This window comes from Botrytis sinoallii (genome assembly GCF_014898435.1).
Source record: "Botrytis sinoallii strain Bc 23 chromosome Unknown BSIN_015, whole genome shotgun sequence".
NCBI lineage: Eukaryota > Fungi > Ascomycota > Leotiomycetes > Helotiales > Sclerotiniaceae > Botrytis > Botrytis sinoallii.
The window spans coordinates 384,692-396,996 of record NW_024066042.1 but is presented as its reverse complement, the minus strand read 5'-3'; the positions used below and the strand labels follow the sequence as shown (position 1 = coordinate 396,996).

General features: G+C 39.9%; 2 protein-coding genes across 2 annotated transcripts; one reads left to right on the top strand and one right to left on the bottom strand.

Annotated features, from left to right (window-relative positions):
- Nucleotides 1-3,819: 3,819 nt before the first annotated feature.
- EAF02_008142 (uncharacterized protein) lies at nt 3,820-5,149 on the bottom strand (the record flags this gene model as incomplete). The annotated part of the gene is made up of 3 exons (XM_038904190.1): nt 3,820-3,876; nt 3,929-4,661; nt 4,959-5,149. The coding sequence occupies 3 exons, from the start codon at nt 5,147-5,149 to the stop codon at nt 3,820-3,822; spliced, it is 981 nt and encodes a 326-aa protein (XP_038755912.1).
- Nucleotides 5,150-5,583: 434 nt separating this feature from the next.
- EAF02_008141 (uncharacterized protein) lies at nt 5,584-10,509 on the top strand. The gene is made up of 7 exons (XM_038904189.1): nt 5,584-5,938; nt 6,590-6,757; nt 6,820-6,900; nt 6,958-7,020; nt 7,073-7,668; nt 7,716-9,281; nt 9,334-10,509. The coding sequence occupies exons 2-7, from the start codon at nt 6,679-6,681 to the stop codon at nt 10,282-10,284; spliced, it is 3,336 nt and encodes a 1,111-aa protein (XP_038755911.1). The 5' UTR covers nt 5,584-5,938; nt 6,590-6,678; the 3' UTR covers nt 10,285-10,509.
- The last annotated feature ends 1,796 nt before the right edge of the window (nt 10,510-12,305 follow it).

The window sequence follows — 12,305 nt, the reverse complement described above, 5'->3', positions numbered from 1 at the left end:
CAAGTGTGGTGGTGTCAGAAACAGAGTTCTCGAGAGACAGATTATTGAACGCTACCAACAATTTCCAAACCAAACACGAGTAATGCCCTGAAACCAATTGGCAAATCACATATGCGCCAAGCAAATCCTCGATAGTCACAAAGTTGATTCAAAGACTCTGCATCGTAAGTACCATCCATCGCATTTCTCGGGCATCGGCGTCCGCCTCGGTACATATCTGGGCACGTTTGATGTTCGACAGACCCCAAGCTTCTTCCAACCGTTTGAAACACAAACCTCGAGGCTAGTACCAAGTCGTATTTTTGCGTCCACCTTCACCTCCTCTTCTCGTGATTTTTTCGCCTTGTTTTTGCTGCTTTTGTTGCACGTCTGTATTTTTGCCCAGCTTACACTAAGTCTTTGCTCGTCTTTGCGTTTTGATCTTGGATACCCGGCCGGCGTCTTGGGGTTATCTTATTTGCCGGTCATTTCGGAGGTTTGAAGATTTTTTTTCCTTTTTTTGCTTTTTCTTGATCGTCAAGGGTAAATCTTGGCGTGGGTGTCGAAGGTGTATTGTTGTTTTCTTTGTCGAATTTTGAATATTGTGATACAATTGATAGGGAGTATATATATATGTATGTCTGTATATATATATCAGTCAATGTACTCTGTGTTATCAACCACCAGATCCAAAGTTAGTCCAGCAATTTCCAATGCCCCGTTCCCAAAAAGCCTATCTCTTCTTCCAAGATTCTCCATAATCTTGGGTTCATCTCGGTACCGAGGACGGAAAAATAGCCAAGCAGCTCGTCCAACTCGGGTTTCTAAAGTTTTCCAAAAGTTTTTCCACACAACACCAAGACACAGACTAGCATCTTAGGTCCTCTGGGCAAGAAAAACAGACATGCAACAAAAGGCCTTCCAATACCGATTCTCCCCCTGATTATTCCCGAAAACTTATATCCGAGGATCTTGGTCGCACACCCAAGAAATTGGCGAGGTCACCAAAGTCTCTAGGTTCCTGGGCAAGAATTCAGATGTGCAACAATGTGATTCAGTTGTCAAATAGTACCCGCGATATCCGCGGCATACAGAGAGGGGTTTGGTATGACACCACGATATTGGCGAATACGTAGACCAAGAATCTGGGCGAGGAGAAAGATATGCAACGTTTCTTTTGAGGGAGAGATGAACCAGTGATAACATGGCTGATTTTCTGGGCAAGATTGACGATATGCAACAACAAGACTCTTGATCGATAGATTTATCATGCTAGAGTATCATAAGGACTATGCTGTGTGAAAATGAGATTAAACTTCATGCAAAAAGAAATCTCCGGTATACAGACCAAGACATGGCTCCTCTGGGCATGAGATACGATACGCAACAAAACCCTCGAGTCGACAGACTGCGCACTCAGATTATCATTCATATCACCATATTTAGTACCTTTGTGTCAAGGTGACGAAGCATTGGTATAAATATAGATATGTAACCAGTCCTCGATATAAGAGTTATGGCCATCTCTCATTGCATACCGTGACGTTTTTGTAATATAATCCCTACAAAATTCATATCTTTCTATACAAATTAAAATATTATATAATTAATTTAATTATCAATATTAAATTACAAAAAAATTACATAAATAATTTAAACTATTATATATATATATATAAAAATTTATTTATTTTTTAAATATTTTTAAATATTTTTATTAAAAAATTATAAAAACTTTAAATTGAAAAAATCAGAATTTTTAACTTGTAATGTTTGTTCTATATAAAATAAACGAATTTTTCAAACTCTTTAAATTTCTAATTTTAATTGTTTAAAAATGTTATTCTAAAAATATTTAAAATAAATGATATATTTTTTTTAAATATTTTAATAATTGTAAATCTTTTTATAATGTAGTTATTAATTTAATTCTTTATTATAGTAAAGAAACTAGGGTATAAAAAGATGAATAATCTTATATATTAGTTAGAAAAGTGTTACCTGTGCGGTGAGCGATGGCCTCAATTCTTATAAACTCATACACTCGATTCTCTCGGCATAAAAACCGACATGCAACAAAAGCATCTACATGCCATTCCTGATTACACCAAGATACTCAAGTATTATACCACATTCCGCCCAGCTCTCTGGGCACACTGGGCACGAAAACCGATATGCAACAAAAGCCCTCAAACCTCTATCCACAACACCCGATCCTCTAGGCAAAATCTCGTACTCGAATCTTAATTTCTGTCTCACGCCAAAGTCTCTAGGCACGAAAACCGATATGCAACAAAAGCTCTCCAAATACACGTACACCGAATCACCACACCCCTAGTACCACACTAAACTCTGGGCTCAAAAACAGACATGCAACAAAACCCTCTCTCTGGAATCTCACACCGTTCTACATAAAACCAAGAGACTTAAGTAGTGATACCACATTCCGCCAGTCCACTGTGCATACTGGGCACGAAAAGCGATATGCAACAAATCCCCTTGAAATACCTAGTACACATACATCTACAAACTCCTCACACCCCAAATCCAACCCCCAAGTCCTTACCACGACGCCAGATTATCTGGGCACAAATACAGATACGCAAAAAAACAGATGCCCCCCTTTTTCTAACCAATATGCACGCGCAGAATCATGAGAAGGTACTAGGTAGTATCACCTGGGTACAGAGTACCACACACATATGCATGACTCTTGGTATCACGCTATATGCTGGGCATGGAAGTAGATGTGTAACGAAATTTCTTGAGGGATTTGGGGGTTTGTGTTTGGGGTTTATGAAGTACTATTTTATATTCGTGTATGTATATGGGTGAGTGAGTAAAATCACGAGATTTAGATCGATATCTTTTCCATCTTTCCATTTTTCCTTCCTTCTTTCCTTCCTTACCTACTTATCTAGATACTTATTTTCCACATCACCAGAAGTGAACTCTCCAGTCCAGTCCAGTCCACGGGTAATCTCAATACATGTAATAAATAACCAAATAACTTATCCTTATCATTCGAAAAAATTAGAGGTTCTCTATCTATCTATCTTCTTTACTTCACTCTCCTCGCTACCCAAACCCAAACCCCAAGCCCCAACCCCAATCTACCTCCTTCCTCACCCCCTAATCATCTAGAAATCCTCTCGGTTATTTTTCTGATCTCTTTCTCTCTCTCTCTTCCACCCCCTTTCTTCCCCGAATCCCACATGATATATAACTCAAACTCAAACTCAAACTCAGATGCAGATTCCTTCAATATTTAATATTTAATATTTAATATTTCATATTTCATATTTCATATTTCATATTCTATATCTCATAAATCTTTCACAATTGAAAATGAAGATGGAAATGGATGAATAAATGAGTGGATAACATAAAACACAAGATAAATATGACTCTAAACTAAAGAGATGATGATAACGACGAGTACAGACTAGACTATCCACATCCTATTTGCTATTCCCATCGCATCAACTCAAGAGTCTTCCACACGGGGTGATTATCATTGTATGCACTCGGAATCCGTGTATGTCATTCAGACTATCCATTGTCTAAACTGCCGACCTAGATCCCGACCTAGATCTCAACGCTACAATCAAGAAGTGCCTACCTAGGTAGGTAGGTAAACGAAAAAAGTTCGATTCACTGCCGCTGGATCAAAAAAAAATTGTTAGACAAACGAAAGTAAAAATACCAAATCCAATTCAATTATAAGACTTTCTTTATCACTTTTATCCTATCCTTTATCATTTTCAACTCCTCTTTGGTATAAATATTCCAAAAACGCCATTCTATTTTTCGGTTCCTCCTTAATAGCCCAATTCCATTTTAGTTTAACTCTTCCACTGGCTTTGCAGCCCCCTTTCCTTGGTTTCCTACCAATCTCTGTGAATTCGTCAGTAAATGTCTTTATTTGTCGAGATACGGGAGAACTAACCAAAAGATTTCTCAACAAAACAGCAATTGTAACTTTTCCAATGGAGGGTACATAAATCGAAGCCTTCTCCTTCACAGCAGGACCATCAAAATTCTTTTGAGATGAGAAATTGATACAGACAGCGCCATCCCTGATCAATTCAGTGTTGATCTTGAACTTTTCTCCTGGCACACCGGAGATGACCACATCACTCTTGGGCAAACATTCATCATTCTTCATTCCTTCCATGTCATGTACCTCGTGATGGATCTTCTTGATACCCTTGCCACGGGTAAAGAGCTTTACGCCGTCGAGATCGCAAGAGTAGACTGTAGCACCATCATTTGCAAGTAAAGCAGCCAATGGACGACCAACAACCTCTGAGCGATTGAATACTGTGATCGTCTTTCCGTATAAACGGTTGCCATATGGGAGAACCGAGTTATAGATCTGTAGGTGTTCGAGAACCTTGACGACTGCCAAAGGTGTGCAAGGTAAAATCGATTTTTGGGTATTGTGAGGAGCGTCAAGGAATCGAATATTTTGGTACATGTTAAAACGGTAGGTATGCGCCAATCCTTCTACATCTTTGTTGAGAGCGACTATTTGCTGGATATATCCATCTTGTAGAGAAGGGGCAGGGAAGATTGGGTAGTATACGATGATACCGTGAATGGAATCGTCGTTGTTCGCTTTGAGGATTTCATCTTCGATCTCTTCCTTGGTGAACTTTCGGAGTTCGAAATCGAAACCACTGGATAAAAGAAGTCAGTTCGTGGAACTATCGAAGTCCAACTACTTGTAGTGTTCGACAACATCGTGAAAATTCCCAAGTCTTGAACTAGAAGATTGATAGTTCGTGGGCGCAAATGATTTCCATTTCAATGTCTTGTAATCTAATATCCAATTGCTCTGTGCTTTTCTGATCTTTTGATTTCCGAATCGTTAAATTACTCCCATCTTTGAAGGGAGATATGTTCAAGTATAGCAAACGTTTGGCTGCAAATCCTCTGGTGTATAGCAAATGGAAAACGAATGGAAGAATACTCACTTCTCAATGCATGTAGCCATTGACCAGTCCGCATACTGCTGGGCTGCAGGATCTTCATTTGCCAACAATCCCACAAGCTTAGGCTTGAAGGTTAACTTCTCTAGATCCGTCGCAACCTCTCCAAGTAACTTTTTAGCAATTCCTTGAGCCAAGATGACCTTGCAGGTCGCTGGGACAGGAGAAGAGGACATTTTCGACTATATTCGGAATGACTTGCAGCGAAGGATTTTGGAGAAGATCGTGGCACAATTTTCGATAGAATCACAGTGCTTCGACAAGGGTCTCGTGTATACTTGGGTCGTTGATAGGAAAATCCTCTTCTGGAAGGTAACAAATCAGGGGAGAAGTTTTAATGAAACATGTGTGAAATAAAATTTTCTTCCCAATGCTTATCTTATCGCACGTTTTTTGGAGGGGAAATAGAGGGGTAAGTCAGGGGTGTTGATTGGAGCTCTTTTACCTCACCGGAGTCAGTGAAGGGGACAATACAAAGTTGATGTATAAAAAGAGTAACATTAAGAGCTTCCATAAAACCAAGTACTTGATTCATTGGAAGACCGTCTCTTCTCCTGATGGATGTACAATGTGAATCATCATGAATCGGAACAGACATGATGGGAATTCGAGGTGTTACCTCACACAGTTCCCGATGTTTCTCCGTTGACCGCCTTACCGGCAGAAAATTTCCCCTCAATCAATTCTAGAAGCTCAATTATTATTATGGTTGTCTGAAAATCATAATCATCGATCGGAGTTTACATAGGTAGAAAAGAACCTGCCATTCAAGAGTACATGATTTGCAATCAGTATTATATCTCACTCGTCTTTACCCTCTTCTCTTGTATAAGGAGAACTGTTCATTTTGATACCATTTTTATTCATCAGCCATATACCATTGTTTCTACAAGCCTACATACCTAGCTTTTCTTATTGGTGACTCGAACTGGTGCTACATTCCACGACAAACTTATTCCTTCAGAGTGAGTCGCTTCTGTTTTATTCATGTATTAGTCCATCTTATGCGCTGGTTGATGGCGACAAACATGCCTTGTTTGGCTCTTTTCTGGAACTATTCCTAGATGCCGCGGGGCGCGAGTGTATATATCGTTTCCATTATTCGAAGAGGCTTCAAAGCTACCTAGCATTTCTCAACCTACGTCCACGATCTTACTCGATGGGTTATCTGGAACTCTTTCCAAGTACCTGGTTATCTGAGTTTCAACCCCTCGAGTTCAATTGACTTCGGTACTTGACCCATCCTCTTGCCAGAATGTATCGTCCTATTTCCCCCTTCTCTACCAATCCGGACCTCGATCTCGACTTTGGGGTGCGACATGGCACCTGAAATTGCTCTCCGAAATTCCGCGACATCTTTCCTACCCTTGTGGACAATACGTACGCTATCGTTTATCCCACTAGCCCTCTTCGTATTGTCGCGACCTGGACTACAATCCAGACAAATGCTTTTTCTCCTGCTCCAAAGCACCGGCTACCTAGGCGCACAAAAAGACTACATATCTATAATCACTCGATCTCTTGGATTGGTACACATGTTACTGGGTACCGGCTAGCAGTTGAATCTAATACAGAATGTGCATGTTCTTAGGTAGCTAATATTGGGTTTTCTATAGATTAGGCGCTTCCAACTACCGTCACCCAATTTAAGTTCCCTTTCGGATAGTCTACTTCCCATTAGCTGGCTACGATAAACAAAAACAATATGGGATCTACAGTGGTTGAGTTTATGGCTGCGCAGGCAGAGGAGGACAAGTCAGCGATTGTCAATCGAAAAGTAGAAAGTACGATTTCGAAGCTTTCAGCTAAACGTGTTGGGTTCAACTTTCGCTAAACTTTTGGATAGATCTCGCTGCAATTAGCAGTCTTATTGCGGAGCTTGGTCCATATATAGATGGCGAGGCTTCGATGGAAGATTGTCAGAAAGGTGCAACCCATTTGAACAGATTGGGTTGGAACGTATTTCAGTGCTGACTACGTCCAGGGTTGGAGTTCCTGTTTCTTGTACTACAAAGTGTTGACCCCGGAAAGCTCTCAAGGCATGATCGTAAGTAGAGCGAGTGATATGTGTATTGGGCACAGGTGCTAATATACACCAGTGAGCGCTCTTGTGGAGTATTTGACAAATCGGGTATCCCAGGCTGGGGAGGTTCAGATATACCGAGCTGGTCTCCTGGAAATTGCTAAATGTCTGACCACCATTGCAAAGATGCCCAGGTTTATTAAATCAAATGCACCTGATATAGCGTCGGCAGTTTTCCGTCTCCCAGACAACAAGCAGTCTCTAAATGACTTCCCTCATTCTACGCGATTAAGTCTACTCAATCTTCTCCAATGTCTGCTGGAAGCATATCCAACAGCACTTAAATCCTCGCTGGGAAGCAAGTTTGTTGATGGTATGGCTTCCATGGCGGCAATTGAGAGAAATCCATCTTGTATACTTGCTATTTTCAAGATTTATAGTCAATTAGGCAAAAGTTGGGATATAAATTCTGATGAAGCTGAAACTTTGTTTGGATCATTCTTCCGTTATTTTCCCATTACAACTACTAAATCAGCAACGCCCTTGAAGCCAGAGGAGGATCTAAAACGCGGTCTTTTGGACTGTTTAATATCAAACGATAGATATGCACCTTTCGTTTTTCCAGCATTATTCCAGAAATTAGACTCCGAAAGCGTTAGAGCAGATATAAAGGTAGTCAAATTCATCATCCTCTTTTCCGTTGTATGCTAATGAGTTAGATTGATGTATTCGATTCCATGCTTGAATGCATACGAAATTATACCAACGTTTCAGAGTTTTCAGTCACAATATGGGACACTTTGAAATGGGAGGTCTGGAACGGCGAAAATGATGACTTTATTAATCGTTCTATAGAAAACATTGCTGCGATTGCCGGCAGACTGGGCCGACAATCCTCTAGCACCGAAGACGATAATGTCGAGTTGGAGAAATTTGTCAACTACGTCACTCAGGAATGCATTACAATATTTACCGATGATACAAAGAAGCGTATGATCCTACCATGTACTCGTATTTTGGGCAAATTTTCGAGCACATCTCCTCAAGCTTTTACACTTACTGTTCGAAATACTCTACCGACCCTTTTTACCTTGTGGCAAGGGCTAGATACTATAGCCGACAAAACACGATTGCTCGAGTCATTTAATATTATTCTCGAAACGCGTGCAAACATCTCACAATCATCCACTCAATCTATTGAAGATGCATACATGGCTCAACGATTAGCCGTCATGGATGTAAATTTTGACAATTTCCGCGAAAGCTTCATAGAACTTTACTTTGGCGCCACCTCCATGACTTCAAGTGATCTCGAATCAAAGATCGCCACCACTAAAGGACTTACACTTTTGGCATCAATTCGCAATGATTCCGTCAATCGTCCATTTTTGAATTCTTTCGAACAAGGAACAATCATTGAAAAACTCAACGAGACAGCGTTCAATTTGAAAGAGGCGGACGATCTTCGTGCGTTGGCTGTGGCTTCCTTGTCCATTTTATCAGTTCGATATCCAGACACATTTATCAACATCACACTCCCCAATTTTATTAGCAAACTTCCAAATCAGTTGAAAACCGAGAATGGTGATGAATCTGAATTGTCTCGAGTAGTTTGGCTCCTGGACTCACTCGTGGAAATTGCGTGCAAGTCGACTTGCCAACGTGAGCTGGAAACTCCTGACTCCGAAGACAAGACTCACTTCAAATTCAGATTGTTTAAGGCTTTACAATCCGAATTTGTCATGAAATTTACACATCATATTTGTAAATATGCAAATCAAACATCCTATCAGATGGCCCTTTTAGCCGCAATATATCAAGGATTGCAGGTGTTTGATGATGCACTTGCCAATGATAAAACGGCGGGTGATCTATTATCAAACAGTAATGATATCATCGATCCCTATGCTTTCATCGCAATTGCGTTATTCAAGCGAGTCATTGGGCTCTCTCAACACGAGACTGGTGATTTGAAAGGTAGTTGGTTTGTAGGTATCTCGGAGGTTAACAAAGGAGAATATTTCGACGATTCTGTTGTTACACTCGTTGGAGCGATTGGAACGTACATACTCCGATCCAACACCACTCCACACGAAAAGAACTTTTTACTCAAAGCTAATGCAGACAATCCAACTGAGCCAAGTCGTGTTTGGACTTTATTCAATTTCGGAGCACACACTAGAGCAGACTTAGGTGCTTGTCAACAGGACCTTCGTGTTGGCCCCTCTAATAAATGTTCCGCCAACATTCTTTCCACGGCCTTAATAGCTGGAATCCGTAAAGAAGTGAGTCGATTTCTATTCCTTTTCCATGTAAACTTTGACTGATTTGTTCTAGGATATCGATCGTTTAGGTCTAGTGGTTCATGAAACTGCCAAGTCAATGCTTTTCAACGCAATTTCTGTGGAAAACAAGTGTTCAAGACAAGCTCGCATTAGTATGTTACAGATGCTTCAACTTCTCGTAAACAAATTCGGTGCAGACAAGAAAATGTTTGAAGACGGGAAACAACTTCATGACGTAATGCTCGAGCTGGTCAATGAAGCAGCATCAAAGCCAGATTTAGAAGCATATCAAATATATCAAGCACTGGCTTATTTCGCTGCGGCCGCAGTAGCAGCATATGAACCATGTAGTACGGCACTCATCGATGCCATGATGAAAGGTATTTCTGACCCAAAACGTGGTCGAAAGATTGCCCGCAGTTTCGCAATCCTCCTGGCTCCATCGAACATGATAAACGAAAGCAATTTCTGCATTCTTCGTCCTCTTCGATTTGGTCGCCTTTACAGCACTACTGTCAATCAACTTATCACTCTCTGGCGATCCAATGAAGACAGTCGTAGCAAGGAAAACTATCTTATTGCCATTGCTGGTATCCTTCGATATATGCCAGCAAAGATCATGCAAGGCAATGCTGCACAAATCCTTCCAATTGCTCTAGCTGGTACAGACGTTCCGGATAAGACCACAAAAGATGCAAGCATGAACATTATGATAGTTCTGATGCCGGAAAATCCTGGTTTGATTGAAGAGCACTTTGATTCAATAATCAATCGAATGACGGATCGTACGCATAATACGTATGATTCTCCCTCGGATGCTAATGTTGAGGGCAGATCTAAGGCTTTGGATGTACTTGCTATGCTTCCAACTTTGGTAGAGAATGGACTACTTCTGAAGCGGAAAAATGCAGTACTGAAGGAACTTGATGTCGCGTTGGATGATTGCTCGAGAGAGGTGAGAATGAGAGCTGATAGATGTAAAATGATTTGGTTCAATTTGTAATTGGAGCTTTACATTGGCACGGTGTGTTGTGGTGTTGAAAGATTGTATTGGGTGGTTGCCGTTGCATATGATTGTTTGGGGCGCAGTAATTATACACATAAATTAGGTGGGAAGGTATTTTGAGATATTGATTTGACAGATGATTTGATGAGGACGTTTATTAGAGGACATGGTATGGTGATAAAGAGGAATAATAGAAGAATTGTTATTTGCTCTAATAAAAAGGTTCTTGGATGAGAATAATTATGTGATAAAGCAAGCTCTTCGTAGGAGAAAAAAGAGACCGCAATTGACCACTGGCAAAGCCCTTCAACAATTCAGTTGTTCCATGCCAGTTCATATTTTTTAAATGTTTAAACAATTTTATAAATAGCAAATTACTCTCATACCCCTCAAACATGCCCTAAAAATCACACTTATTTTACTCTCATACTCCTTAGATTCTATAGTAGAGAGAGTAGATTTTATGAGAAGAGAATAGATTCTATAATGAGGGATAGATTGTATAGGTATCTATAACCTTTCTTTTTCTTAGGGTTTTTTCCTTTTTTTATTAAAAAATAAGTAAATTCTATTATAGAATCTATGTAGAATCTAGAGAGTATGAGAGTAAATCACCTCTTAATTTTAGAGTATAAGAGTAATTAAATCACTTTTCGGGGGTATGAGAGTAATTTACCGTTTTATGAAATAAAGATTATTTTAAGAATCTATTTAATGTTATTAACTTTCGTAATTTTATTATCGATTGCTTGATCATAGAATTTATTAGGGTGATCAATTTTGGCCTCTTTTTTCTCCCAAGTAGAGGCGAGAACCCTCTCCAGTTCGGTGCTCTTACTTGAATAACTAACTAACTTCCTTGCCTATATCAGGCTAATAAGAAGAAACATTCGCTTGCTATGAACATATTGCCATGTACTTTACATGCGACTACTTACTAAAAGAACTGAACAATCCTTCATTCTATCATCTATTCATCTATCATCTAGTTTTCCTATATATCCTGTTCTATTCGATTTTAAAATCTCAAGTCGGAGTTGGCCTTGAACAAACTGACCTCTGATTTATGTTGGGCTACCGAAATCATCTTGAATGGTTCTTGGTGAGAGAGTTCCATCGGGAAGCACCTTAGTACTTTTGCTCAAATCCCGCTCACCCCGAACATAGTTATTAACATCACTCTCCAGATTCATCTCTTTCAGTTCTTCCTCAACTACCACATGGCAGTTAGTGATAGGCTCAACTTTATATACATATGGGGGATAACAAATACTTCGAAAGTTTGCGCGACCTGTTTTTCCGATCAATCCACCTGCCTTTTGGAGGACTCCACCTGACCAAAGACTTTGCTCGTTTATCTACAATACATTTCCAATCCTTTAAAGAACTTTCCATCAAATCATTAATCAACCACCTGACCTCTCTCTGCAAACCAAACACAGCAAAGATGATGTTCATCCATAAGATGATAAAGAACACTATGAATAACATAAAAATCACGTTGCGATCGCGGGTGCACATTTCAATATCGTGAAAATAAGAAATTTCACAGATGTCACTAGATGACGGAAGAGCTACAGAAGCCGTAGCGACCGCATCAATGACTGCCACACGGGTTGTCAGTCCCCATATGGATGCTAGTGTAATGCCTGACTATCTCAATCGTCTCCGTTGACGGCATTTTGGAGTGAGCGATGGTTTTCGGTGCGTCGAAGTGTAAGGAATCTGATATATTTCAGCATCTCTTATATGTGTGCATCCTCAGAAATTTGATTTCACATAAGGTTACATTTGTGTAGAGATAATTCGGCTCGGTTGTGACAGCTATATTCCGGATACAAAGATGAGTGTATATATCAAAATTCCTACCCATTACTACGCTAGCAAAACTCGAACAGTGATTGCGATATGTGGAGAAATTTACTTGAATATTATATAATGCTGGTGTTTCGTGTGATAATATTGTCGATATTCTGTTAAATTGATTTTGGATGTAAAAGTTTGTGGGGATGCTAGAT